The sequence below is a fragment of the Carettochelys insculpta genome, chromosome 13 (assembly GCF_033958435.1).
Source record: "Carettochelys insculpta isolate YL-2023 chromosome 13, ASM3395843v1, whole genome shotgun sequence".
Taxonomy (NCBI): Eukaryota; Metazoa; Chordata; order Testudines; family Carettochelyidae; genus Carettochelys; species Carettochelys insculpta.
In genome coordinates this window covers 42,864,930-42,889,231 of record NC_134149.1, presented here as the reverse complement: position 1 = coordinate 42,889,231, position 24,302 = coordinate 42,864,930, and the positions used below count along the sequence as shown (strand labels likewise).

The following is a 24,302-nucleotide window of genomic DNA, read 5'->3' as shown; positions in this document are numbered from 1 at the left end:
TGAAATCCCTGGGTCAGTCTTCCGTGCAGTATGTGGAAGATGTAAAGGGAGCTGGACGATTTCCCCCAGGCAACTGCTGGTAAGCTGAATTTTCAGATTGCTTTTCCTTGGTAACATAAAATTCTTACTAGCATTACTATTCTCCTACTTTGTTTAAGATGTTGCTAGGCTGTATTACATAGTTTCTGTAAAATTTATTCATGTTCCGCCTTCCTAGATTAGTTTGGCTTTGTAGATAGCACACAAATGACTTAACACAAACTGCAGCTTTCAAGACATTATCAAAGCTTGGGCAATGCACACAGATCTATCTGTGCTCACTAGCTCGGAAAGATTACTTTACACCGGAGTCCCAGTACATAAGAGATCCCTTTGTTGTAAGCATAAGCGAAAAGATGTCTGCACCATTCAGAAGGAAGCCTGCAGGGATTTTACTAATTTTAGACTCTGCTTTAAGTGTGATCACTGAGCAGATGCAGGGCTGGGAAAGGTAGGAGAAAATGCACTAGGCTGGAACTTAAGTCCAGCAGCAGAGCTAGTGAAAAAGTAGTTGTTTTTGGAGACGAACTTTCCAAGGAAACAAGCCTGGTTGTATTGTATTTAAAAAAAAGGTCACAAAATATTTCAGTTTTTCTATCCAATGTCTTTTAAAATGTCATTCAAACTAAAATGAAATACGTTTGGAATTTGGTCCCGCCCATCCTCCGCTCTCTCTTTTCTTTTTCCTTCCAGCAATGAAGGAAGCTTTTTTTTTTTTCCTTTAAAAGAAAACAGCAATTTAGAAAACGAATCTGAAACACAGGACTCAGTGATGATACTGAACTTCAGCTACCCAGACGTGTGTTGGGAAAAAGAGTATAGGCAGGCAAAAACGATCCAACAAGATCTTGGAGACTTTTGTTGATTCAGAAAGGAGAGAGAACCACTGGGAGAGAGCAGGTTTTAAATTTGATTTTGGCAAATAGGGAGGAACTTGTTGACAATTTGAAAGTGAAAGGGAGCTTGGGTGCACATGGTCGTGAAATGCTTGAGTTCCTGGTTCTAAAGAATGGTAGTAGGGAAAACAGCAGAATAAAGACAATGGATTTCAAGAAGGCAGACTTTACAAATTCAGGGAATTAGCCCAGAGAGTCAAATGCTGCACAGTTAACTGGCAGAGGTCCTGCAGCTGGCAGCACGTGTGTCTACTGGGGGTGCACATCTGCATAGGTCTTGGTGCACATAAAATTTATTCCACACATGGATTAATAAACAAAGAGGGGGAACGTTGGTTGTGACTTGCTTTGAGGTCCTGATACACAGTTTGCCTCAATGCAAGAATTCTCAATTTTTAACCTGCTGTATTCCAGGTGAAAACACATCAGAAATTCATAATGGCATTGCATTTTCAGTTTTTTTTTATACCCTGTTTTTATGTAACCTGATAGTTCTTCTGCTTTTCTGTCCACTCTTGGGTATTTATTAATTACTATTGCAGGAATGAGATAAAACCCTATGAGACAGATTCTGTACAAACACGGTTACCAGACCAGCCCTGCCCCCAAAGAGTTTAAAATCTAATTTTAAAAAAGATAGATTGATGAGCATAAACAGCAGGTAAAATGGAAACAGATGGTCAACTCTTTGCACTGCCAGAGACTGAAATGGTGAAATTGGGTATTGCAGGGCACAGACCAGTTAAACCAAAGCTGGCTGCTTGTAAGTGGTTAGGCAGCAGTAGAAGGGGTGCTGGAGAAAGTGAGACAACCACATGTCCAGTTGGGGAACTTTTCAGGAGGTTTGGGGATGGATAGAGGGGCCTTACCGGAGTTTGGGGACTTACAGGAAGGGTACATCAAGTATTAGCAGTTGAGGACTGTGGAAATGAGAAGCTATTGTTTAGTTAGTACAACTCTGCTCAGTACTCAAAGAGATGAATGGAAAACATCTAAGGAAAAAAAGCTTCAAAGCTCGTAAATCATAAATGACAAGCCCGACCTCTCGACTGTAACGGCATGAGAGGCAAACAACCCCTGAGCCAGAGCTAGTGAGAGCAGCAAACACAGCGGCTGAGCCTACACTACAAGACAAAATTGAATTTAAAGGAGTTAGCTTGACATTAAAACATCGCTGTCTTCACTGTAAATGTCACTAGCTCGATTTAGTCTGCCCGACTATCGATAGCAGAACGTCAATATTAACGGACGAGTATAGTGTCAATCTTGAGTTTAAAATGTCGAATAAAGGCTAGTGTGGAAATGCCACGTCTTTCATTAGACTTTATTAGCCTGCATGAATCTCCCATATGTATTCCACAAAGCCACGCACTGCGCCTGGCTCCCAGCTCCTCACCACTAGCGGGAGCCGGGAAACTGACCAGGGCTGCTGCAGCTGGCTCCCAGTTTGGAATGCGGGGCTGAGGGAACTGTGGGATAGGTTCCCACAATGCACTGCTGCAGGTCAAAGTTTGTTGATTTCAGTGTGGAAGCAATACGTCCAATTTGCTGGGAGCATTTGGGAAGTGAGGGTACTCAAAATCAAATTTAAAAAAACGGCATTATAAAATCAATTTTTAATCAATTCGAATTTATCTTGTAGTGTAGATGTAGCCAGAGTGTGTGGTGGGAAGACAGGAGGGCAGAAGGGAGAAGGTCCAAAGCAGGTACCTAATATTCTAGCAAGCACTAGTTATGGGGAGCTGGAGTGAATAACCTCCAGATTGGTCCTTTCCTGCCCCAGGAGCGATGATATTCAGACATTCACTTTTTTAAAAAAAATGAAGTTAGGAGTAAATTTCATGTGCCTGTTATATCTGTGTCACACACCTCAGTCAGGGACATTTGCAAAGCTCACAGCAACAAATTGCAGCTGGGGCTGGAGCCCACTGCCCTTCCAACGTCTGAGAGCTGGGACACCTGCGTGAGACCCACTGTCTATACAGCTATTTTCTATCATCCCTGACTCTGCCACTCACTGAACATAAGAACATCAAAACGATCACACTGCGGCAGACCAAAGGGCCATCTAGCCCAATATCCTGTCTTTTGACTGACCAATGCCAGATGCTCCAGTCTGAAAACTTACCATTTATTTTCACCCTTTGTTTCTGGGCTTTTAACCAGTTACCAGTCCATGCGAGGACCTCTGCTCTTATCCCATGACAACTTACTTTCCTTAAGAGCCTTTGGTGAGGGACTTTGTCAAAGGCTTCCTGGAAATATAAGTACACTATATTCATTGAATTTCCCTGGCCCACATGCTTACTGGCATCCTTAAAGAACTCTAGCAGATTTCGTCAGACTCATGCATCTGATGAAGTGGGTCTTTGCCCACGAAAGCTTATGCTCCAAAATATCTGTTTGTTTATAAGGTGCCACAGGACTTCTTGTTGTTCTTGCAGATATGCAAGGCTTGATTTCCCTTTACAAAAACCGTGTTGATTTTCCCCCAACAAACTATGGTCATCTATCAGAGGTAGCCAAGTTAGTCTGTATCTTCGAGAACTACAAGAAGTCCTGTGGCAACTGGTAGACTAACAGATATTTTGGAGCATAAGTTTTCGTGGTGGTGAAAGACCTGCCATGAGATGCATGAGTGTGGGGGGAGGGGTTCGGAGGAGAATTTGAAGAGGGGGGTCTCAGTAAAGTTCATCTACGTGTGCGACAATTTTATTCTTTACTACAGTTTCAACTAATTTGGCTGATACTGACATTAGACTTACCAGTCTGTAATTGCCAGGATCCCCACTAGAGGCCTCTTTAAATAGTGGTGTCACATTAGCTATCTTCCAGTCATTACCTACAGAAGCTGTCTTAAAAAGAGAAAGCTGCTGCTTGCTGTGCAGATGTACCTTCAATGGATGCCATAAAGTGACCATTCTAGAGTCATGCCTATTTCTCCATTAATTTCTGTTTTTTGCTCCACTCACATGCAGACCAGTAGGCTCTTACAACCTTCTAAAATAGTCTCTCTACAGGATCATATTTCAAACTCCTTTGGTGTCAATAGGACTCTTTTTATAGACTTCAATAGGCTTTGGACGAAGCTCAAAGTTCGGGTTTTTTTCTGTGTGACATGCTTAATTACTAACGTCAGTGAATACATATTTTTCCCGTGGTGTTTACTGTAACGTATAAGATCATTTAGTTGCCAATAAAGGCTGGCAATACCTTCTCCTCTCTTGTGCAGGGCTTGCAAGTGAAGGAAAAACTTTCACCAACAGGTATATTCCTGGAAAACACTGGACGGGTTTGTGACTCCTGGTAATAGAAGCAGGGAGAAAAGGAGGAGGAGACAGCTATAAGAATAAAGGATGAGGGAAATGGCATGATAAATTGCCAGTGATTGACAGTAACAGACTAGCCAACCAGACTGGCTTAATGGCCTTGCCAGAGATCAGTTGGAGCAGAACTCTGGCTGAAAGGGAGCCGTGTGCCACGATAAGGGTGAATTAACAAGATAATCCTTGAGGAGAAATTCTAGCAGCAGTTGGTTTATATTGCTTCAGATAATCACGGATGACTACTAAAGAAATTAAAGTCTGAATTTCAAGGTCACAGGAGATTCAAAAGCAGGTGCAAGGAATATAAGCCAAACGGTCTTTCTAGGTGAGACTGCACCTGCCAGACAAGAGCTGTGTCTACACGTGCACGCTACTTCGAAGTAGCGGCACTAACTTCGAAATAGCGCCCGTCGCGGCTACACGCGTCGGGCGCTATTTCGAAGTTAACTTCGACGTTAGGCGGCGAGACGTCGAAGTCGCTAACCTCATGAGGGGATCGGAATAGCGTCCTACTTCGACGTTCAACGTCGAAGTAGGGACCGTGTAGACGATCCGCGTCCCGCAACGTCGAAATTGTGGGGTCCTCCATGGCAGCCATCAGCTGAGGGGTTGAGAGATGCTGTCTCTCCAGCCCGTGCGGGGCTCTGTGGTCACCGTGTGCAGCAGCCCTTAGCCCAGGGCTTCTGGCTGCTGCTGCTGCAGCGGGGGATTCATGCTGCATGCACAGGGTCTGCAACTCGTTGTCGGCTCTGTGTATCTTGTGCTGTTTAGTGCAAGTGTGTCTGGGAGGGGCCCTTTAAGGGAGCGGCTGGCTGTTGAGTCTGCCCTGTGACCCTGTCTGCAGCTGTGACTGGCACCCTTATTTCGATGTGTGCTACTGTGGCGTGTAGACGTTCCCTCGCTGCGCCTATTTCGATGAGGTGCTGCGCAACGTTGATGTTGAATGTCGATGTTGCCAGCCCTGGAGGATGTGTAGACGTTATTCATCGAAATAGCCTATTTCGATGTCACCACATCGAAATAGGCTACTTCGATGTAGGCTTCACGTGTAGACGTAGCCAAGTATATCCGTCTGCGTTAGTATTCTTTTGGTAATAAGATTTTGTTGATCAGAGCAATGCAATTTCTAAATAGAGCTTCTGGATGGAGAATTAAATCCAGTTTCAAGTTGGAATTTTCCTTCAGTTCATGGGGAGGATACACATGTATTTTCTAAGGGTCTGACTCACAGCTCTTGAATGGCAATCTTTCCCTTGCCTGCACTGAGCCCCCAGATACAACACTGAATAATGGCATTTGAGCAGTGGGTAGGGAATCTAAAGCTCTCCTGTTGGAGTGGGTATGGGGATATACATGTCTAATAATTATTAGCATATATGTAGGGCCAAAGTCTGGGAGTAGGGCACTGCCTGACACAAACAAACAGTCTCCGTATGCAGGAGGACAACACACACACACACACACACACACTGCTCCCACCCATTTAGGACAGCGTAACATTCTTCCCCCTGTGCATCCATTCTGTGTCACAGACAGATGCTTTGGAGAACAAGGCCTTAGCCGTACTTCTTCCCGCCCCTTTTTGGTGTAATTTTTGCTGCTTGGATGGCAGGAGAGGGCAATTCTGTTGTTTCTCCAAACACAGGAAGCCCTGGGAGGAGACTGGGGTAGCAGGAAGGATGTGGAAGATCCACTGACATTACAGAATCTCTCGGTGCTTCTGAGTTAGGTAGGGCAGCCCTCATTTTCATCTCTGTTTCATTGACTTGAATGGGGAGGACAGTTTTAGCTGGAATTAGATCACAAGGGTTCCTGGTCTCCAATCCAGTGCTCAGACCACTGCTAACCTTTGGTGGGGTGTCCTGATTTTATAGGGACAGTTATGCTATTTGGGGATTTTTCTTCTGTAACTGCCCATATTACCCCGTCCTCTGTCCCAATTTTTCACACTTTTTGTCTGGTCACCTTCACCTTGAGGGACAATTACAGGCTATTGCTGCTGCAGAACAAATTTTCCCAGGAGATCCTCAAGAGTTCCACAGTTCCTTGCCTTCTCCTACATTCTTTACAGCCCCCAAGTGTCCTGTGTTGCATTCAGGCACTCCTGGACAGAGGAGCACTGCATGCTGTTTCTCCCTATCCTCTCCTGGAAGCAGCCCTAGAACAAGCACAATCTTAGCTCGGGCTGTGTCCGATGCTAACTGTGTGGCCTTTGCCTTCTCCTAGGGGAGGGAATCATATGGAACTGCAGGTCACTTGTAGTGATTTCACCGATCCTATTGTTACTGCATATTGCTGATTTTTCCTGTATGTTTCCACAGGATGCTGCTGGCATTGCACCTTCATGTTTCCCACGACTAGTGCAGGCCTCCTCAGATGGAGGATAGTCTCAGAGGGCTGGAGGAGTTACAGGATGATGGGCCTGAGTACGTATAAATTCCTTCCTGTACCGGAACACAGCTGAGAACTGCATTAGTTGGACACTGAAATCTGCCTCAATCGTGTGTCAGGTGTTATAGAGCTGTCATATCAAAAGAGTCCCACAGTGCTTCATTGACTAGTGGCACTGGGGCTGGAGCCTCAGCCATGCCATTCCAGCTCTGAGGGCAGGAGGTCACTGGGCAGAGGAGGGGTAGGTTCTAAGTCCTGTTTTGCATCCCTGGTATTCTGGAGCAGCCAAGACCTGCTTGACCCCTTGTGTAATTTAGATCAACCTCAGGGCTGCTCCAGGTTTTTTTTCTGCTTTCCGTGGCCTAGAAGGTCTTGGAAAGCCAAAAACAATGGCACGGCAGGGCCGTTTGGCCATGGACCTTCTCACTCCCAGCAACAGCAGTGTTGATGGGGTGGCACAGGTTTCAGCATGTCCTAAACACCTGAGTGCGTACTTCAGCTTGTGTTCAGGCAGCTAGCCCATACCACCATACCTTTGCTTCCCATGTTAGCTCGATTAAAGCTAGCATGGAGACTGGTAGGGTCTACAGCCAGAAAGGTCCATTGTGATCATTTAGTCAGAGCGTCTATATAGCACAGGCCAGAGAAGTGCCCCACGAGAGTTCCCAGAGCAGAGCTTTTAGAAAAACGTCATCTATGTACAATTTTAAAATTACCACTCCTGGAGAAATCCGCTAAGACCCTTGAAAAATTGTTCCAGTGGTTAAAAACGTATACTGTACTCCCACTGTGAACTGTCGAGCTGCAGCTGTTTTCTGAGTGCACAGAGCTGAATCTTCTGCTTCATCATTGGAAGCATATTTAAAATCAAGGCTAGGAGGGTTTTTTTAAAAAATGAACTACACGCACTAGTGCAGCCAGCGATGATACCACAGAAGCCGTAAGGCCTGTGCTATGCACCAGCTCAGCTGAGATGATTGCAGAGATGTCTTCTGGCCTCACACAGTGTATGAAACAAAAGTGCCAAATACAACTGGAGATGGGCCCAGGTAATGCATCCTCCCTTGCCCGTACCACCGGTGTCCAGGGACATCTAAATTTCGGTTCTGGTTCAAGCCGCTCTAAGGATACAGTCTACACTTACAGCACCGTGTGGAATATGTTCACTGCTCTCGCCCTTAGCACGGGTATAAATAACTGTGTAGATGGTTGGGCAATGTGGGTAAGTAGCCCAGATGTGGCCCCTGCACCCTGATCCCCTTCCTCAGCCCTGCCCCACACCACGCGCCCAACACAGAGCTCCAGCTCTGAGCCCCCTCCAGCAACCTAGCTCCATCCCAGATGCCATACCTGACCCCTTCCAGCACACTAAGTCTCTCCCAGACCCTGCATCCCCACCCCATTCTCTTGTCCTCTGCACTCCAAACCCCTTGTCCCCAGCCTGGAGTCCCCTTCTGCACCCAAATGCCTCAGCCCCATGCCAGAGCCCACAACCCTAGTTGGAGACCTCAATCCTCCCCCACCCCCATTCTTCTGCCTCAACACACAGCCCTCCTGAACTCTGAACCCCTCATTTTGGCTGTACCCTGGAGCCTAAGGCACTGGACAAAAATCTAATATGCCCCAGAAGAATTAATCTGGCTCTGCTGCCAAAGCCTTTCACTGCCACACGTAGCAACTCACCTCAGCATGAGCACAGCCTGCTTGTCTCCGAGGCACCCGCTGCCCGTGGAGATGAAGCCTAGTTGTGACCCAACCACCTGTTCAGCAGGAAATGAACAGACCACCAACAGCTGAAGCATGCCACCCAGCCCCCATCTGCAAGGTTAACTTCACCACAACTTTTCTGGGCCACAGTCACATTAATGTCGCAGAGGAACATGTCCCCATTACCATGCTCCAAGCCCAGGCCCCCAAATGAACATTGTTTCATAAGCCTGAGGCAAAAATTGTGTAAGACAACTAGTTTGCTTCCTCCCTTTCTCTCTAGCACTGCTGCTGGTTTTCCCATTGGCCGTGGAAACAGCAGAAGCCCAAGAACAGAGAACGGTTCCTGCCGGCTCTTCAGTGCTGCTGAATGTACTGCCCACTGGCACACCACCAGTGATAGATCATCTGCAGTGGGAATACATAGCAAACTCCAACCCCGAGAATGTTGTGGATTACTATAAAACTGAAAAAGCACTTGTGATCTATGCACCCTTTCAAGACAGAGTAATTTTCAATGAATCCACCGGCTCCCTTTTGTTGAAGAATGTGCAAGAAACAGACAGTGGGATCTACAGAGCTACCGTCAATTTGAACAAAGTTGATGCCAGGGAAGTAAGGCTGCAAGTCTTAGGTAAGTACTTTAAACAGCAGGCAGCACAAAATAAAATGCGTGCTGAATAGATTGCACCACTGTGAATTTTGTGAAGGTTGCACGTTTCAAGGAAGCAGCCACACAAACTGTTAGCTACAAAAAACAGCTCTGAAGTCATTTACAAACAAACCGAAAACGAACAAACTTACCCCTGTGATATTGGAAAAGGATCCATTATGCTGCATAAAGGGAACGAATTTCTAAAAAATATAAAAAATAAAAACAAAAAGGGGGAAAAGAGCATAAGATCTAGTAAAAGAGAGGTGGCCGTGTTAGTCTGTACTTCAACAAAACAAAGCAGCAGAAATGTAGCACTTTAAAGACTAACAAAATGATTTATTCAGTGATGAGGTTTCATGGGACAGACCCACTTCTTCTTGACCTGAGCCGGAAATATCCATTTTTATTTCACTGAGTTGCATGTTAAAATTCTACATCATACAGTCATAACTGCCTCTATTCTTGCATAGCTACAGCTACACGTGAAGCCTACATCGAAGTAGCTTATTTCGATGTAGCGACATCGAAATAGGCTATTTCGATGAATAACGTCTACACGCCCTCCAGGGCTGGCAACGTCGACGTTCAACATCGACATTGCGCAGCACCACATCGAAATAGGCGCTGCGAGGGAACATCTACACGCCAAAGTAGCACACACCAAAATAAGGGTGCCAGGCACAGCTGCAGACAGGGTCACAGGGTGGACTCAACAGCAAGCCGCTCCCTTAAAGGGCCCCTCCCAGACACAGTTGCACTAAACAACACAAGATCCACAGAGCCGACAACTGGTTGCAGACCCTGTGCATGCAGCATGGATCCCCAGCTGCAGCAGCAGCAGCCAGAAGCCCTGGGCTAAGGGCTGCTGCACACGGTGACCATAGAGCCCTGCAGGGGCTGGAGAGAGCACGTGTCTCAACCCCTCAGCTGATGGCCGCCATGGCGCACCCCGCTATTTCGATGTTGCGGGACGCGGATCGTCTACACGTGCCCTACTTCGACGTTCAACTTCGAAGTAGGGCGCTATTCCCATCCCCTCATGGGGTTAGCGGCTTCGACGTCTCGCCGCCTAACGTCGATGTTAACATCGAAATAGCGCCCAACACGTGTAGCCGTGACGGGCGCTATTTCGAAGTTAGTGCCGCTACTTCAAAGTAGCATGCATGTGTAGACACGACTCATATGACCCAAAGAAAGTCCTCCAAAAGGTGGTTACTATGCCATCCCTGGTGAACCATACAACTAGACTAGAGAAAATACTGAAATATATTGCAGGGACCAGCCCCACACTGGTCCGTAGGAATTGACTGAATAGGTTATTTATGATTCTAAATGGACCATATGATTCTAGAAGTTTGTGCAAGAAATCTGTAGGGAGGACAGAGCAAAGCAGTCAAGAGAAACAAAATTTTGTGAAGTTGAAAGACAGTGGTGTGAAAAAGCTCTTTCAAGACTCAGTTTCTTAGACCTCAGGATTAGTCTATTTAAGTTTAGACTAATCAACCTACATCACTGCACGTTAGGTGCATAGATTTACAGGTTGTGAAATTATTTGTCTATTATATAAAGCAGCGCTGATTGCTTCATTTCAATATCTAAAAATAGCATTAAGTGCCTAAGTATCCATGCATACACATTTCAACCAGGACTTTTAAATACGTGTCATATCCTTCTCTATCCCAGAGCCAGTGCCTGAACCTCAGCTACAGATAAATTCTACTGCAGTAGGTTCATCTGTTGAATTATCCTGCAAGGTGCCAGCTGGCCACGTGCAAGCTATTGATTGGAAGAAAGATGGGAAGCCCCTCCCCAGCAACAAATGCTACCAGCTCTCTAAAGACTTCACTGTTTTATACATACCAGAAGCTCAGAAGTCAGATTGTGGATCTTTTTCCTGCAATGTCAGCAATGATATAAGCTGGCAGGAAACCTATGTGCATTTGACCCTTGATGGTAAGTGTTTTATTGAGACCTGTGAAAGCAAACACTTGCCACGGCTAGTGCCAAACCTGGTGGTTAGCAGTGTCATGCGATGTGTTACCCTCTTTGGGCTGCAGATTAGATTAAGGATGAAGTGGAGATGTTACTGTCACATTTTTATCTCCTGCTGTGAGCTCCCAGGCTTAATTCTATGAAACATCCATACAGATAAATACAACTTTAGGAAGTACAACTGCACTAAAGCAAACAGAGATGTTAGAAGATTCTCTGGATAACGTTACAGGTTTTTTACTATGTGCTAGGCATGCTGCACACAGAAGGTGTGATTCACTGCTGCGCAATGTCAGTTTTTAAACATCATATAACTCTTCTGAAATCAGCGAGTTACCCCAATACAAGACTGGAACTGTACGATGCTGAATGAGGCCCAGAGGAACATACATGGTGATGCTTCCTTGGACTTATGCAAAGGCACGTACGCACAATCCCAGGAAGGAGGAAAGTCTCTGATTTAATCTTCACACCTAATGAAAACCCAGCAGTTGGCATTATTAATAGTGTCTAATAATTGCATGACATACAACTCCATTTTCCACAGTATCTCATAGACTATGTCTGCACTATAACCAAATAGGTATAAAAGGATTTCTAAGTGTACGGGGTCCTTTCGAAAAGGACCCCCACGTAGACCAGCCGCGCTCGATCGAAAGTGGCACTTTTGAAGCGCCGAGGTCGCCGTTATGCTAATGAGGCACTGCATTCTCACTGCAGCACCTCATTAGCATATCCCAAAGTGTCTCATCAGCATCCCCCTTTCGAAAGGTGGGGGGCTAGTGTAGACACAGCCATACTGTTTTCTAAAGCATGATACATAGTTAAAACTTACCATTGAGATTTACAAGCTTGTATATGCAGTTTGGCACACAGACCCAGATCTGCAAAGGGTCTAGGCGTTATAACATTCATGTCTACACTTACTAAAAACTTCGAAATGGCCATGCTAATGGCCAAATTGAAGACTACTAATGAGCCTCATTAGCATGCCGCTGGCCACAGCACTTTGAAAGTGCCGCGGTTCGCTTCCGCGTGGCTCATCTACACCAGGGTCCTTTTCAAAAGGACCCCACCAACATCGAAATCCACTTATTCCTATGAGCACTCCTGTGCCTCATTAGTATTCTTCGATTTGGCCACTAGCATGGCCATTTCAAAGTTCTGAGTAGGTGTAGATCTAGCCGCAGTGTCACAATGCATAACTTTTAGGCCTCTAGTGAAATCACTGGAACAAAACACCAAGATGCACAACTTGCATTAAGCAACTTACTTCCTGTACAATGGATGGGAAAAGTTATGCACCCAAAAAGCCAATTCAGAAAAGCCAGATCCTCCACAGCTCGTTATGGAATAAGAGGGGGCTTTTATAATCTTGTGGAGTAAGGAACTACTGAACGAATAGGAGTGGCAGATTTTGTATCTGAGACAACTGCAGCAGCCAGCTAATTTAGAGACACAAGTGACACAGTAACTTAGAAAAATAACTCTTTCATGCAAACTAGGAAATCTGGGAAACAAGTCTGGAGAAATGGGTAAAACATGGCACCTCAAAGTATCAGGTTTGACATTTCATCATCACACTCACAGCATAACAGTCTTCAATAGGACCGGGCATCTTCCTTCACAATAGATCCAGTTAAATTTCCCATTTTGAACACTCACCGATCTAAGGAGGTCTTAGGGAATCTTCAAAGGAAATTCTACATGAAGAATTCACCATAGGTAAAGGGGATGGAAAGTTTTGCTCCCCCTGCCAGGTGTCAAAGATTAACAATGTGTTTATTAAATATTATTTTTATCTGGGTAGTACCTAGAACCCCCAGGCATAGAACTAGAATGATGTCCTAAGGGGCTTCCTTTTCATGATATCTCAGATCCCAGCTATAAGATTCAACCACAGTTTAGTCACTGGGACACTGAACTGCCGACAAGAAAGAAATTCTACTTACGCTGCCCTTCAAGTAGATAGAAAAAGCAGAAAAAACAGAACGGCTTTCAGTCTCCCACCCCCCATGTTTATCCTCTTCTCAGCTTTCCAGGGATGACTTGGATTTGTGCTGTTCATATTGCAGGTATCATGCCTCCACTAAGCCATGCACTGAAAATTTCTACTGTTGTTCTTGCTCTTACAATAACATTGGCCGCTGGATCTGGATTCGGCCTCATTATCTTGTGCTGTCAAACAGAAAGTAAAGAAATCAGTAAGTATTTCAGCTCCTTTCCCTTAAGTTTTGGGCAATATTTTTCAAATAAACCTAAAATTTGCTTAAATTGCTTCTGTGAATGAAAACAATGACTGAGTAGTGTCGATGGCAAAAAGGCATGTGGTCTTCTGGCATGGTGGCACTGTACGTGCCTGTACCAGGCCATTTCACTTACTTCACTTTACATCAGTTTTCATGTTCATGTCTGATTAGATTTCTCTGGGAAATTCCAAAGCTTCAGCATTCTAAGGCCAAACAATTTTCAACCTGGGTTCCTAATGCTAGGATCGAAAAGCTACATGGAGGCACCTAAATGAGTGACCTGCCTTGCTTTCAAAAGTGCAGAGCAGCCAGCAACTCCTATTTACAGCAACAGACCACACACTGTTTTCTTAGGAGGATAGATTTTCTTCGTCCAGTGCTTTGAAATCATCTGATGACACCTTTATTATTATAGACTCCCATGCCAGTGCCTCATGCACCAGATCCTGTTTTAGTTTACCTTAAAAGCTGGTCAGCCTTTTCTCTTCTCTCTGCAAATTTTTTTCCTTAGTTCGTCTTAGTATCAAACCAGAGGATGGGGGAGATTTCACTCACTAACGTAACCCTTGCTTTCATAGAGGGAGAACTGTGGAGATGGCTTGTCGTAGTCATTCAGGGGCTGGTGTGCATCTCGTCCATCCTGATGCTCATTGCTGCTGTCTTCTGGATGTGGGAAGAAGGTAGAGCCACTCCAACTCTTGGACTAAGGGGTGAAAGGCGTTTGACTGTGAAACAGTGAATCAAGTAAAGGGAACAAACTACAGAAGCTGAAACTTGTTCTGAATCAAAGGTTCAGCACTAGACACAAAAATCAAAAGCACCTAGAGGATTCAGAGGCAAGATGTAACCCATCCTGCAGGGTGACATGGATTATAGAATCATAAGTGCCGGAACAAGGGGAGGAAGAGCAGGAAGAAGGCAGGAGGCCACTCCACATATCAGAGACAGGAGATTTTAAATTAAAATGCCATAAAAATTAAATCTCTAACCAGCACTTACTCCCAAGAAGCAGCAACCACCTTCTCCATCTCTGGGCTCCACCTTCATCTTACTGCAGCCAATGAGCCAAACTTTTCCAAGCTGTATCCATAACAGAGGTGGGGTTACGTGAGGTATAAACCTGTTTCCATGCCCTAAAATAGAGTCAAAGAACCACTACCAAGTAAACCTGGCTTATCTTGGAGTGAAGTGCTATGCCCCATCAATCAGGGCCCAGACCGCCAGTTTTATTAAGTAAGAAAAGCAGAGCACAACCATTTTTCTGAGTAACATTTAAACATAATTTCAAATGTGTACTTAAATCCCATGAAAATGATTAGGACTTAGGCACATATTCAACTTTAAATACAAATACAGCTGAAAGAGAACCTACTGCAGGTGGTTATACAATGGAAGTTACAGCTATTCGGGCATGTCTGCAGAATGAATGATGAGCGAAAAGTCAAGACCCTGGTATTCAGCATAATGGATGGTTCAAACAGGAGAGGCAGACCCCACAGAGAATGGGTAGATTGGTGCAGAGCTGGTCTACAGAAACTAAGCCACTCTGCACTGGACAGGGAAAGATGGAAGAAATAGTGAGGAAGTCATAGGACACCAATGGGTGCTGAGCCCAGGGTTGTTGATGACGACGATGAACTCTGTTTGTAAACTGGAGCATCTCTGATATCTTCCATGTCCTCCCCGCATTTTGCACACCCCAGTCCCTCAATTTGCCCTGTGATCACTCCACACAATTAAGAGCAAGGAACATTGGTTCTGCCAGGCCCTTCTTAGTTTAACCTGGGTTTTAACAATAGATTAATGGAGGGTTTATAATTTTTTCCCCTATGTGACATTATTGAAGGGTGGAATTATGGCTGTTTGGGTAACTACATTTCCACACCATATTGTGTTTGGATATTTTACATTTAGCCTTAAGTTGGCATCTCTTGGGTCTATGATGCTGGAGGATGTGATATTCGTTATTGAGACGTATTCTTACCCTTAACTCCAGTTTAGCATGTTCTGGCTATGCAGTTATTAAACTACACAAACAGAATGAATCCAAACCAACCCTTCTGTCATTCTAAACAGAATGCAGTCCTGCTACTTGCTCCATCGTGGTAGATCCCCAAAGAACTCCTTTTGGTTGCAGGGATCTGCCCACGCAAAGTGATTTGCAAGAGCAGATCCTAACTATAGGCACAACAATTCTAATTTCATTCTCTGTTTCTGCACAGGTCTCTCCACAGCCCTCACATTGTGTATGATCCTCCTCATGTGGGTGATCATAGTAACACTTCTCATATTTGTGGTCCTGGCATTTTGTCCCCAGAACCTTAAGAAGTTTAAAGGGAAAACAGGTAAGTAATACACTCTTTTTACATGTCCCCATGTATTTGCGACATTTAAGAAAAGGTTAGACAAACATCTGACAAACTCCTGGCCTCAGTGTAGCAAGATGGGCGAGAGGACCTTGAGGCCTCTTCCAGCCCAACATGTCTATGATTCACAAAGCAAGTGGTGTAGCTGTTCTATCGTAGCAGTTACCTTTCTTTACAGGATACACCTCTTGAAATACTGAGCTTTGTTGTTCTACCTCACACCAGCTGTGCCAACCAGGCTTCCCCTGCTAGCTATTTTAAATCCAGCTCTTCCAGTTCAAATTATCCTCATATGAACTTAATGTTGTGCCTTATTCATTGAAGCTAACAGACTTCTATGTGCCCGTGAGAGAAGCGAGGTACATACTCAGAATGACCTGCCTCTCCCACAGTCACACTGCTGCTTTTAGCACGGTAGTGCAGTCAGAGCTAGGGTGGGTCTGTTTCCTCTAACTGTGAATCACGCTGCAGCTCAGAGCATTGACTTACCCTGTGTGTCGAGGGCAAAGTTTTGGCTGCTTGTACACATGCCTAGAGGGAGAAGGCACAAGGAAATGTTTTGTCCCTTCACCTAGCACATCCTTCAAGGAGCCAGACAGAACACGGACTCAGCAAAGAGCTGAGTAGTTGGCTAGTGGGTAGGGTTACCATATTAGAACTTTCAAAAAAGGAAGACATCCCTGAGAGGGAGCATGCCTGCATTAGTAGCTACCAAGTCACATTGCATTAAAATGTGCTCCCTCTCTGAGGCGTCCTCTTTTCTGAAAGTTCAGGTATGGTAACCCTATTAGCTTGCCTGCAAAACCCCACACCCGGCAGCTCAGCCCCACACCTCCTGAGCAGCTGCAAGTCCTGGGCAGCAGTTGAAGCATACTTTGTACATTTCCTCCTTTGCTACCTGATAAGTGTTTGTCCTGACCTGCTTTGCCTTAAATGTTAATCAAAGAAAATGTGTGTACAGAGAGCCTATCACCACGTGAGATGTTACAAAACTCAATAAACTGTTGCAGACTCGTGGACTCCTGCTGCTACTTACTTCACTGGATCCTCATGAGCTGGCACTTGCCATGGGTCACTCAATAATTAAATTTCAAAGGCTTTTGCAACAGTGCAGGAAGCAGGAATGAGCCTGTATGCAAATAGAAAAAACAAGACAATCCCCAGCTACCTTCAAGTATATCAAAGAATGCAGCACTGTCTTCTCTCTTTTCTCTTTCCAAGTGCACCGTGTGCTTCTGGACGCTGCAGCTCCTGGGGGACTGATCTTCGTTGTGTTGTTTGCCCTTTACCTTACACAGAACATCCATCATCTCCAAAGTAAGTCTTCCGCCTGCGATGATGAACATTTATACTGCATGGTTTCCTGCAAAGAAGTTTTAAGGTTATTTTTTTCAAATGGGAAATCTTGGTTATGTATAGACAATGCTCACATTTGTGCATTTGAATTTCATATTTGGTGCAAAATAAGAGCTTCAGATGCCCCTTGCAGCCCACATTGCCAGATAATCTCCAGATCACTGAATGCTACAAGCTCCCTGGGCAGAGTACATCCTCTCCTACCTCTATGCCTGGCCTGCCTTCTATACCCAGGCTTACAAAGAGGCCTGCGTAGGTTTGCTTAGGACAGCCATATACAATGCGGTGTCAGGAGAATTCTCCCTTGGGTAACTGCAAGGTTTCCATAGCTCCCAAGCCCTGGCCTTCCAGGAACCCAGCATCCCACTGTGGCATTTCCCCCAAGGAAATAAACTAGTCATGTGGTATTTCCTTCCTTCTTTTGACCTCCAGGAAAAGGCTGCTCACCACATTTTGACTACACAGCTGTCATCCTTATTGCTGCTGCAGTTTCTCTAATTATTCTTCTAGCGCTCTTCGTGTGGTGTAAGTATCAACCCCTCTCATTTCACGTGGTTTTAAAGCTTTCTTAAAGATCACGCTTACATCACATTCCTCCACCTGTTCTAAATATTCCATATCTCTTAAGTCTAGCGGGGAGGGGGAAAAAGGAGAACTTCATAAAAGTAAATTAGAGATCAAGTGGATGACCTGTACAGCCCATCTATCATTATTTAGTGTGAGCTGGGATGGTAAATAGCTCTTTGGTTTAACCTCTTCCGACCCAAAATTCTTTTATTGCCAGAGCGATTGATATCTGCCTGCACCTCCTTTTATTATTTCCCTGTTCAAATAAAAATAAAATCTCTATGACTGAAGTTAAAGGATTTATACTAAGCATATACTTGGGTATGTTGTCATTATACCTAATGGAAAAAAACAAACCCAATGGCTTCAGCCACACCTTCTTTACAAAAACATTTTGCAGATCTTCCTGTTTTCTCAAGTATTATGGCAAGACAATAGTCTCCTGGAACAGGGACCACAGAACCCCTTTCCAAAGGGTGTTTTGTTTCACTCTCACTCCATGAAGCTATGCCTCATTAGGTTCCCCCAGTGATTCTCTCTATGTAACATGTTTTTCTTTGCACTGGCTTTGATGTGGATACATAGCACTAAGTCGGGGTTAATCAGTGTATACTTTCAAGATCACAGGAAGAAAAAAAGCCAAGGAAACAATCAGCAAGGAGAAGAAGGCACACATGTAAGCATGACACACGGCAGAAAAGTTTTTCATTGGACTTTAAAAATATCCTCATTGGGTCTCCATTCATCCAGAACTTTCATGAGCTTCCAGTATTCCAAAACTGATTCCACCATCCTGGCTCCATTGTGCTGTTTTTGCAAGAAGTGCCATTGGGTTTTTCATGTGGTACTCAGGAGTTCTGAATGTTGTAGCTGCACTAGATGACACTGCATCAAGGAACAGTATCTCTAGCACAGCAGGACTTGCTGCTGCCACTTCCTGCAGAGCCCATCAGCTGGGAAAGGTGAACCATGGCCAAATGGAGTTCTGGGCAGCTGTCCGTGTGGATGCAAGATAAACAACCTGTCTGGTGGCCCGCCAGAAGCTTACCCTGATGGCCAACCACTGGTCTAAAGCTGTGCAAAGACATCAACACAGGACTTTACTTCAGGCTATATTATAGAGTTTGACAGTACTTGATTTCTTTCCCAATCCCCTGCTATGGAGCAATAGCCACTTGCTTTCTTGGTCTTGGTCTATGGTTGCACCCCATAAAGAAACTCCAGTGCTAGTTCTGCTAATGCCTGGAGGTGCTCCCAGCAAGATCTCTCATTCCATCTGCAGTGTGAGGAAGGTCATGCGTACATTCCTGAAAGATGTCCCTGTGTTGTCCAGGCCTGGAGGTAAGGTGTGAAGAAATCAGAGGTGCAGTGCAGAAGACTAATCAGCACAAAAGTCATATTGCAGAATTGGAAAGAGATTAATTTCATTCAACATGAAACTGTGCTATTACCTTTCTGCAACGTTGTTAGTGACGAAATTGAGCTAAAAAATTTAAAAACCATGAAGTGAAGGTTGTCAGTATTTTTAAAAAATTGTAACAATTTAAAAGATAAAGCTAATTCTGCAAACAGCAATATATATTCCAAAGAAAGAATTGAAGAAATTATTGTATTAAGAAATAATGCTTATGATGTCAGCATTTGCAATTGATTAAATACAAAAGGAAAGCCGAGGCATCTGAAAAATTGCAAGTTCCATGCACCTAGATTAGAAGTTTATCATTTGAGATGGCTTCCTGTTGGAGGGAGATTAACTGAATATTGGTGTTGGCTAAATACATTTCAAACATGAAGATTATCAAAACAACAGGTAGCGATCTCAAATTATTATTCTCTGCTCATGTTCTCCTATAGCCATGGGATATGTCCTAATCCCAGTCTGAAGTGTACTACCTGCCTCATTCTCAGGGGACAGTTAAATCCAAAATCCGTTGTTCTCCTGCTGATACTAACCAAGGGACTCCTTGCTGCTCCCACCACCTGGGATGGTGGTGATGGTGATGACAGGGTCCTTCATACACAGGGTATACACTTGAGAAGTGTGTGTGTGGGGAGTGGGGGGAGGTCCAGGGACTAAGGAGGCTGTGTCCTGCTGGAAGAGAAGTGGTGGGATCCCTACTAGCCCCACAGATGTATGACACCTGCCACTATTACTCACTCATACTGCAAGTAAGGTGAGACACATGGTGAAATTCTGTAGGGACAAGAATTGTCTTTACCTGGCCCTGATCATCTAGAAGCCACTCTGTCAGCTCGGGATCATAAGGTGCTCCAGCCCCATCCCTTCCTGCCACTTTCATATCCCTCAAGTGCAGCTGGGGAAGCGGGTGGCATAGAACTGGCCCTGCCATCTTTAACACACCTGAGGATTCTTCTACATCAGAGGAAGCCCCACCTGGCACATCCGGGCAGCTTTCTAATGTGTGGTGCTGACTGAACACCAGCAGCTGGTGGAAGGGGAGCCCAGGATCTGCTTTACTTTCTTATGATGTCTTTAGTGCATGGGTTTTTTTGTGTGTTCATGTAAACGCCATAATGCGTATCATGATAATTTTTACTTATTCTTATTCTAGGTCTAACAGTCCTAGGATGACAAGAGTGTCAGATATGACCAGACAGCAAGCATGGCTGAAGGGAAGCCTGAGGTAATAGCTAACACAGCAGAACAAATTTCAAACATTTTCACATCTTCATTGATTTTCTACGTAGGTAAAGTTGCAAGAGACTCGAGAAGATGAAAGCCAGCAATAAAGGTACGTATCCTCCAGATCAGTGGTTCTCAGGTGGGAATACAAGGCAGCATTATACGTATTAGAGCTTAGAACGGAACGTGTTTTCTGCTTAAAACTGAATTTTTAGTGCTCCCTACAAAGCTGAAATGATCTGCTTGACATTTGGAACGCTCATTCAAGACCCAGGGTAGAGTTTGTAATACAGAATTGCAGTCTCACAGGCATGTGTTTAACAAAGCCACTCTCAAGCCAAGACCCATTAAAACAATCCAGCATTGTTGTACGAAAAGATGACGACTGCTCAGGTGGCAGATACCTGGAGGGAAAGAGCACTTTGTTGCCTAGAAGAAAGTCACCTTCAAATGGAAGAGAGAATGGAAGGTCGGGGTGAAATCCAGCCTCCACTGACGTTAAGGTTAGTTTTCACATTAGGTTCAGGATTTCACCCTAGGTCTCAACTAGGGGCACAATACAAGTCAAGCGCTGCTTCATCACAGTTGCCCTGATACAGCTGTTGTGCTGTGATGCGACTGTGAAGAGAGGGACAGAGCAGGCGCTAACAGCACCTTACAGCAGAGGTGAGCAAACTTCACGCCTGGCCCCACTTTTCATGGTAAATTTTCCAAATGGAGAGCGGTAACTAGAGGTGTCCCCCAGGGGTCAGTCCTAGGACCAATCCTGTTCAATTTATTCATAAATGATCTGAAGAAGGGGGTGAGCAGTGAGGTGGCAAAGTTTGCAGATGGTACTCAGCTGTTCAAGATAGTCAAGACAACAGCAGACTGTGAAGAACTTCAAAAAAATCTCACCAAACTGAGTGACTGGGCAACAAAATGGCAAACGAAATTTAATGTGGGTAAGTGTAAAGTAATGCACATTGGAAAAAATAAACCCAACTATATTTACAATATGATGGGGGCTAATTTAGCTGTAGCTAACCAGGAAAGAGATCTTGGAGTTATTGTGAATAGTTCCTTGAAAACTACCACACAGTGTGCAGAGGCAGTCAAAAAGGCAAATAGGATGTTAGGTATTATTAAAAAAAGGGATTGAAATATAAGACAAGGAGTATCTTACTGCCCCTGTATAAATCTATGGTACACCCACATCTTGAATACTGTGTACAGATGTGGTCTCCTCACCTAAAAAAAAAGATATCCTGGCACTGGAAAAGGTTCAGAAAAGGGCAACTAAAATGATTAGGGGCTTGCAACAGGTCCCATATGAGGAAAGGCTAAAAAGATTGGGACTTTTCAGTTTAGAAGAGGGGAGACAGAGGGGACATGATAGAGATATATAAAATTATGACAGGTGTGGAGAGGGTGAATAAGGAGAAGTTATTTACTTGTGCCCATAATACAAGAACTGGAGGACACCAGATGAAATTAATGCGTAGCAGGTTTAAAACTAATAAAAGAAAGTTCTTCGTCACTCAGCGCATTGTTAACCTGTGGAACTCCTTGCCAGAGGAGACTGTGAAGGGTAGGACTGTAACAGAATTTAAGAAAGAGCTAGATAAATTCATGGAGGTTAGATCCATAAAAGGCTATTAGCCAGGGGATAGGAATGGTGTCCCTGGCCTCTGATAGTCAGAGGCTGGAGATGGATGGCAAGAGACAAATCGCTTGATCATTGTCTTCGGTCCACCCCTTCTGGGGCACCTGGCACTGGCCACTGTCAGCAGACAGGCTGCTGGGCTGGATGGACCTTTGGTCTGACCCAGTGTGGCCGTTCTTATGTTCATCCCTGCAATTAGCGGGGCCTCCACAACCTCTCTACTGGAATCCAAACCCACACATTTTGGTTATATTCATATGCCATAAAAATCCTCTTGCAGCGGTTGTAAGAAAATAAGTCTGTAGAATGCTAAACCTTTATTAATAGGTATATAAATGTGAATACACAGACAGAAAAACCAGTCACATATTTCAACATTTTCAATGAGATGGGTGAGCCTGAGACCCAGCAGCTGATCGTGCTGTGCCCCTTATGAAATTTCATGCCCCCACCCTTTGCGCAGTTCTGTCTTACAGAGTACAGCTGCCCTATGCCAACACATAGTGACTACCTTCAAAAGAGGTGGAAATTGTGTCAGTGGGAAAGCAGCTACTGCCATCTCAGTGCTGATGTGGATAATGCTTACACCACTGTAACTTACACTGCGTGGGGTGGAGGTCTTTCTCCATACCCCTGAGTAATGTAGGTAACAGAATTCCCCCAGGGCATTGTAGTTCTACCTCGTAATCAGACTCTGCAAAGTGGCACATTTAGCAGTTCTGTTTTTTCCCGCCCCCCGTAATATGAACACAGTTAAAAGGGAAACCGAATTTATGCCTCTGCTGCAATAAAAACCCCACAGCACAGAGTCATAGAACTAATTTCTATTTCGGTTAAAATAGCTGGCCATTGTTTTGTCGCTTCCAAATCTTCCTCTCTGAGAATCAAGGCTTGAGTTACTATTTAGGTCAATTGGAGGTAGGCACCCACAAGGAGCTGAATCACAGTTTCTTTATATACCGCCGAGACTTTTTATCAATACATCATTCTGCACCTCTCTTTTGCTTATAACAGCTATACTTGTAATTTTCACTGAACACTTTAATGTGTTTTCTGCTTTGATCTCCTGGGCATTTTTCCGGTCGCCACACAGAGGGTCAGAAAGGAATTTCCCAGAGTTTTTCCCCTCTTTAAAAAGAGGGGTTTTCTCTCTGGGTTTTCGCCTTTCTCAGGAGAACTAAGCAGGACTAAAACTATCCTTTGATACCTGGATAGAGTCAATTTGTTGCTAATTTGACTCAAAGTCACTCTGGCTTGAGCTCAATAAAAGTTTCTTTTTTTATAACAACCTACACTCAGCGTCTTTTCTTTCATTTTTATCATTAACCTGCTGTCTGACAACCAACATGCCTGACAAAAGGGTCTAACATGAGATCCATTTGAATACAAAGGAAAAAAAAAGGCTCAACCCAGACAAAATGGAACAGAAGGACCTTTCCAAGGCAGAAAACGCCTATTCCATTAACTATTGCAATATAGAAAATTTTAGGTTGCCCGTGAGGCATCCAACCAGAGTCTCCTGCTCTATGATAGATAGTGGGTACAGATATAACATGTTACACACGTTCTACACATGGTACTCACACATCATCTGGGTGAATGCTCCGCTCCCACCTCAACCAGCATTTTCTTCTTACTCTGTGTTCTAATACGAACCCACATTGCTCCTGTAGCGGTCTGGAAAGCTATTTACTTGTCCTGAAGGTTGGTCAGTATCCCGAGCTTCTTTTCCCCTCTCCCACATGGCTGGCTGGCATGTGGTGAAAGAGAGATTATCCTCCCTGGACCTTCAATGAATTGTGGTTGGGCACTAAAAATGGAGGGCAGGAATGGTAACCAGGAGTAAGAGAGGGGACAGACAATGATTGGATTCCACCTAATTGACACTAGAATGTGGATTCGAAAATGGCATGGACCTGCGTCATGGATGTTGGCCTTACGTTCTTTTTGTTTGCTCTGGGCCAGGCTATCAGGCCATATCACATCTCCCCTAATGCACCGCTTTCCCCCCTCCTCATGAGCAGTGTGGATGCATCACAAGAGTCATGGTCTGTGGTACATTAGGGGATATATACTCCAGACAGGGACCACAAAGCAGAGAATAGGGACAAAAGCTACAACTTTCACAAGGCATGATCCCTCCATTTTGAATAAAATACATCAGGCATTCCCTGTTTGATGTCATTGTCATTACATGTCATTGTAAGATTTTTTGCAGAAAGATTGAGGAAAAAAATTGATTTACCTGTAGTTGAAAACCCAAATTTGGCAGAAAACGTTCAGCCTGCCTTAACATACAGTGACCAACCTTCAACATACACTGGCCTGTAGCAACAAGCAGAAGGAATGGGGCAGTTAATTACAGAATACCTACCATACTCTATCAGGTCCCACCACACAGCGCTCTAAACAAGAGACATCACCATCTGCATATTCACCACTGGGCAGAAATAGCCTTTGGAGGGAGTG

At 44.5% G+C, this 24,302-nt stretch overlaps 1 protein-coding gene across 2 annotated transcripts; it reads left to right on the top strand.

Annotated features, from left to right (window-relative positions):
• LOC142020296 (cell adhesion molecule DSCAML1-like) lies at positions 1-23,121 on the top strand. 2 transcript variants are annotated; one of them, XM_075008023.1, is made up of 11 exons: positions 1-79; positions 6,583-6,687; positions 8,643-8,993; positions 10,698-10,967; positions 13,082-13,210; positions 13,834-13,935; positions 15,478-15,600; positions 16,843-16,938; positions 17,410-17,502; positions 18,172-18,885; positions 20,118-23,121. In XM_075008023.1, coding segments are annotated over exons 2-10 (1,248 nt in total). In that variant the 5' UTR covers positions 1-79; positions 6,583-6,605; the 3' UTR covers positions 18,174-18,885; positions 20,118-23,121. The 2 variants fall into 2 exon arrangements, with proteins under 2 accessions (XP_074864124.1, XP_074864123.1); XM_075008022.1 differs by having other exon boundaries at positions 18,165-18,885.
• Positions 23,122-24,302: the final 1,181 nt, after the last annotated feature.

What these genes read in the sequence shown, in the direction of transcription:
- LOC142020296 (XM_075008022.1), top strand. Translation starts at nt 6,606, where the DNA reads ATGTTTCCCACGACTAGTGCAGGCCTCCTCAGATGGAGGATAGTCTCA. An exon ending in TTACAGGATGATGGGCCTGA is followed by an intron (nt 6,688 to 8,642) that starts GTACGTATAAAT and finishes CTTTCTCTCTAG; the next exon opens with CACTGCTGCTGGTTTTCCCA. An exon ending in TGTGCATTTGACCCTTGATG is followed by an intron (nt 10,968 to 13,081) that starts GTAAGTGTTTTA and finishes TTCATATTGCAG; the next exon opens with GTATCATGCCTCCACTAAGC.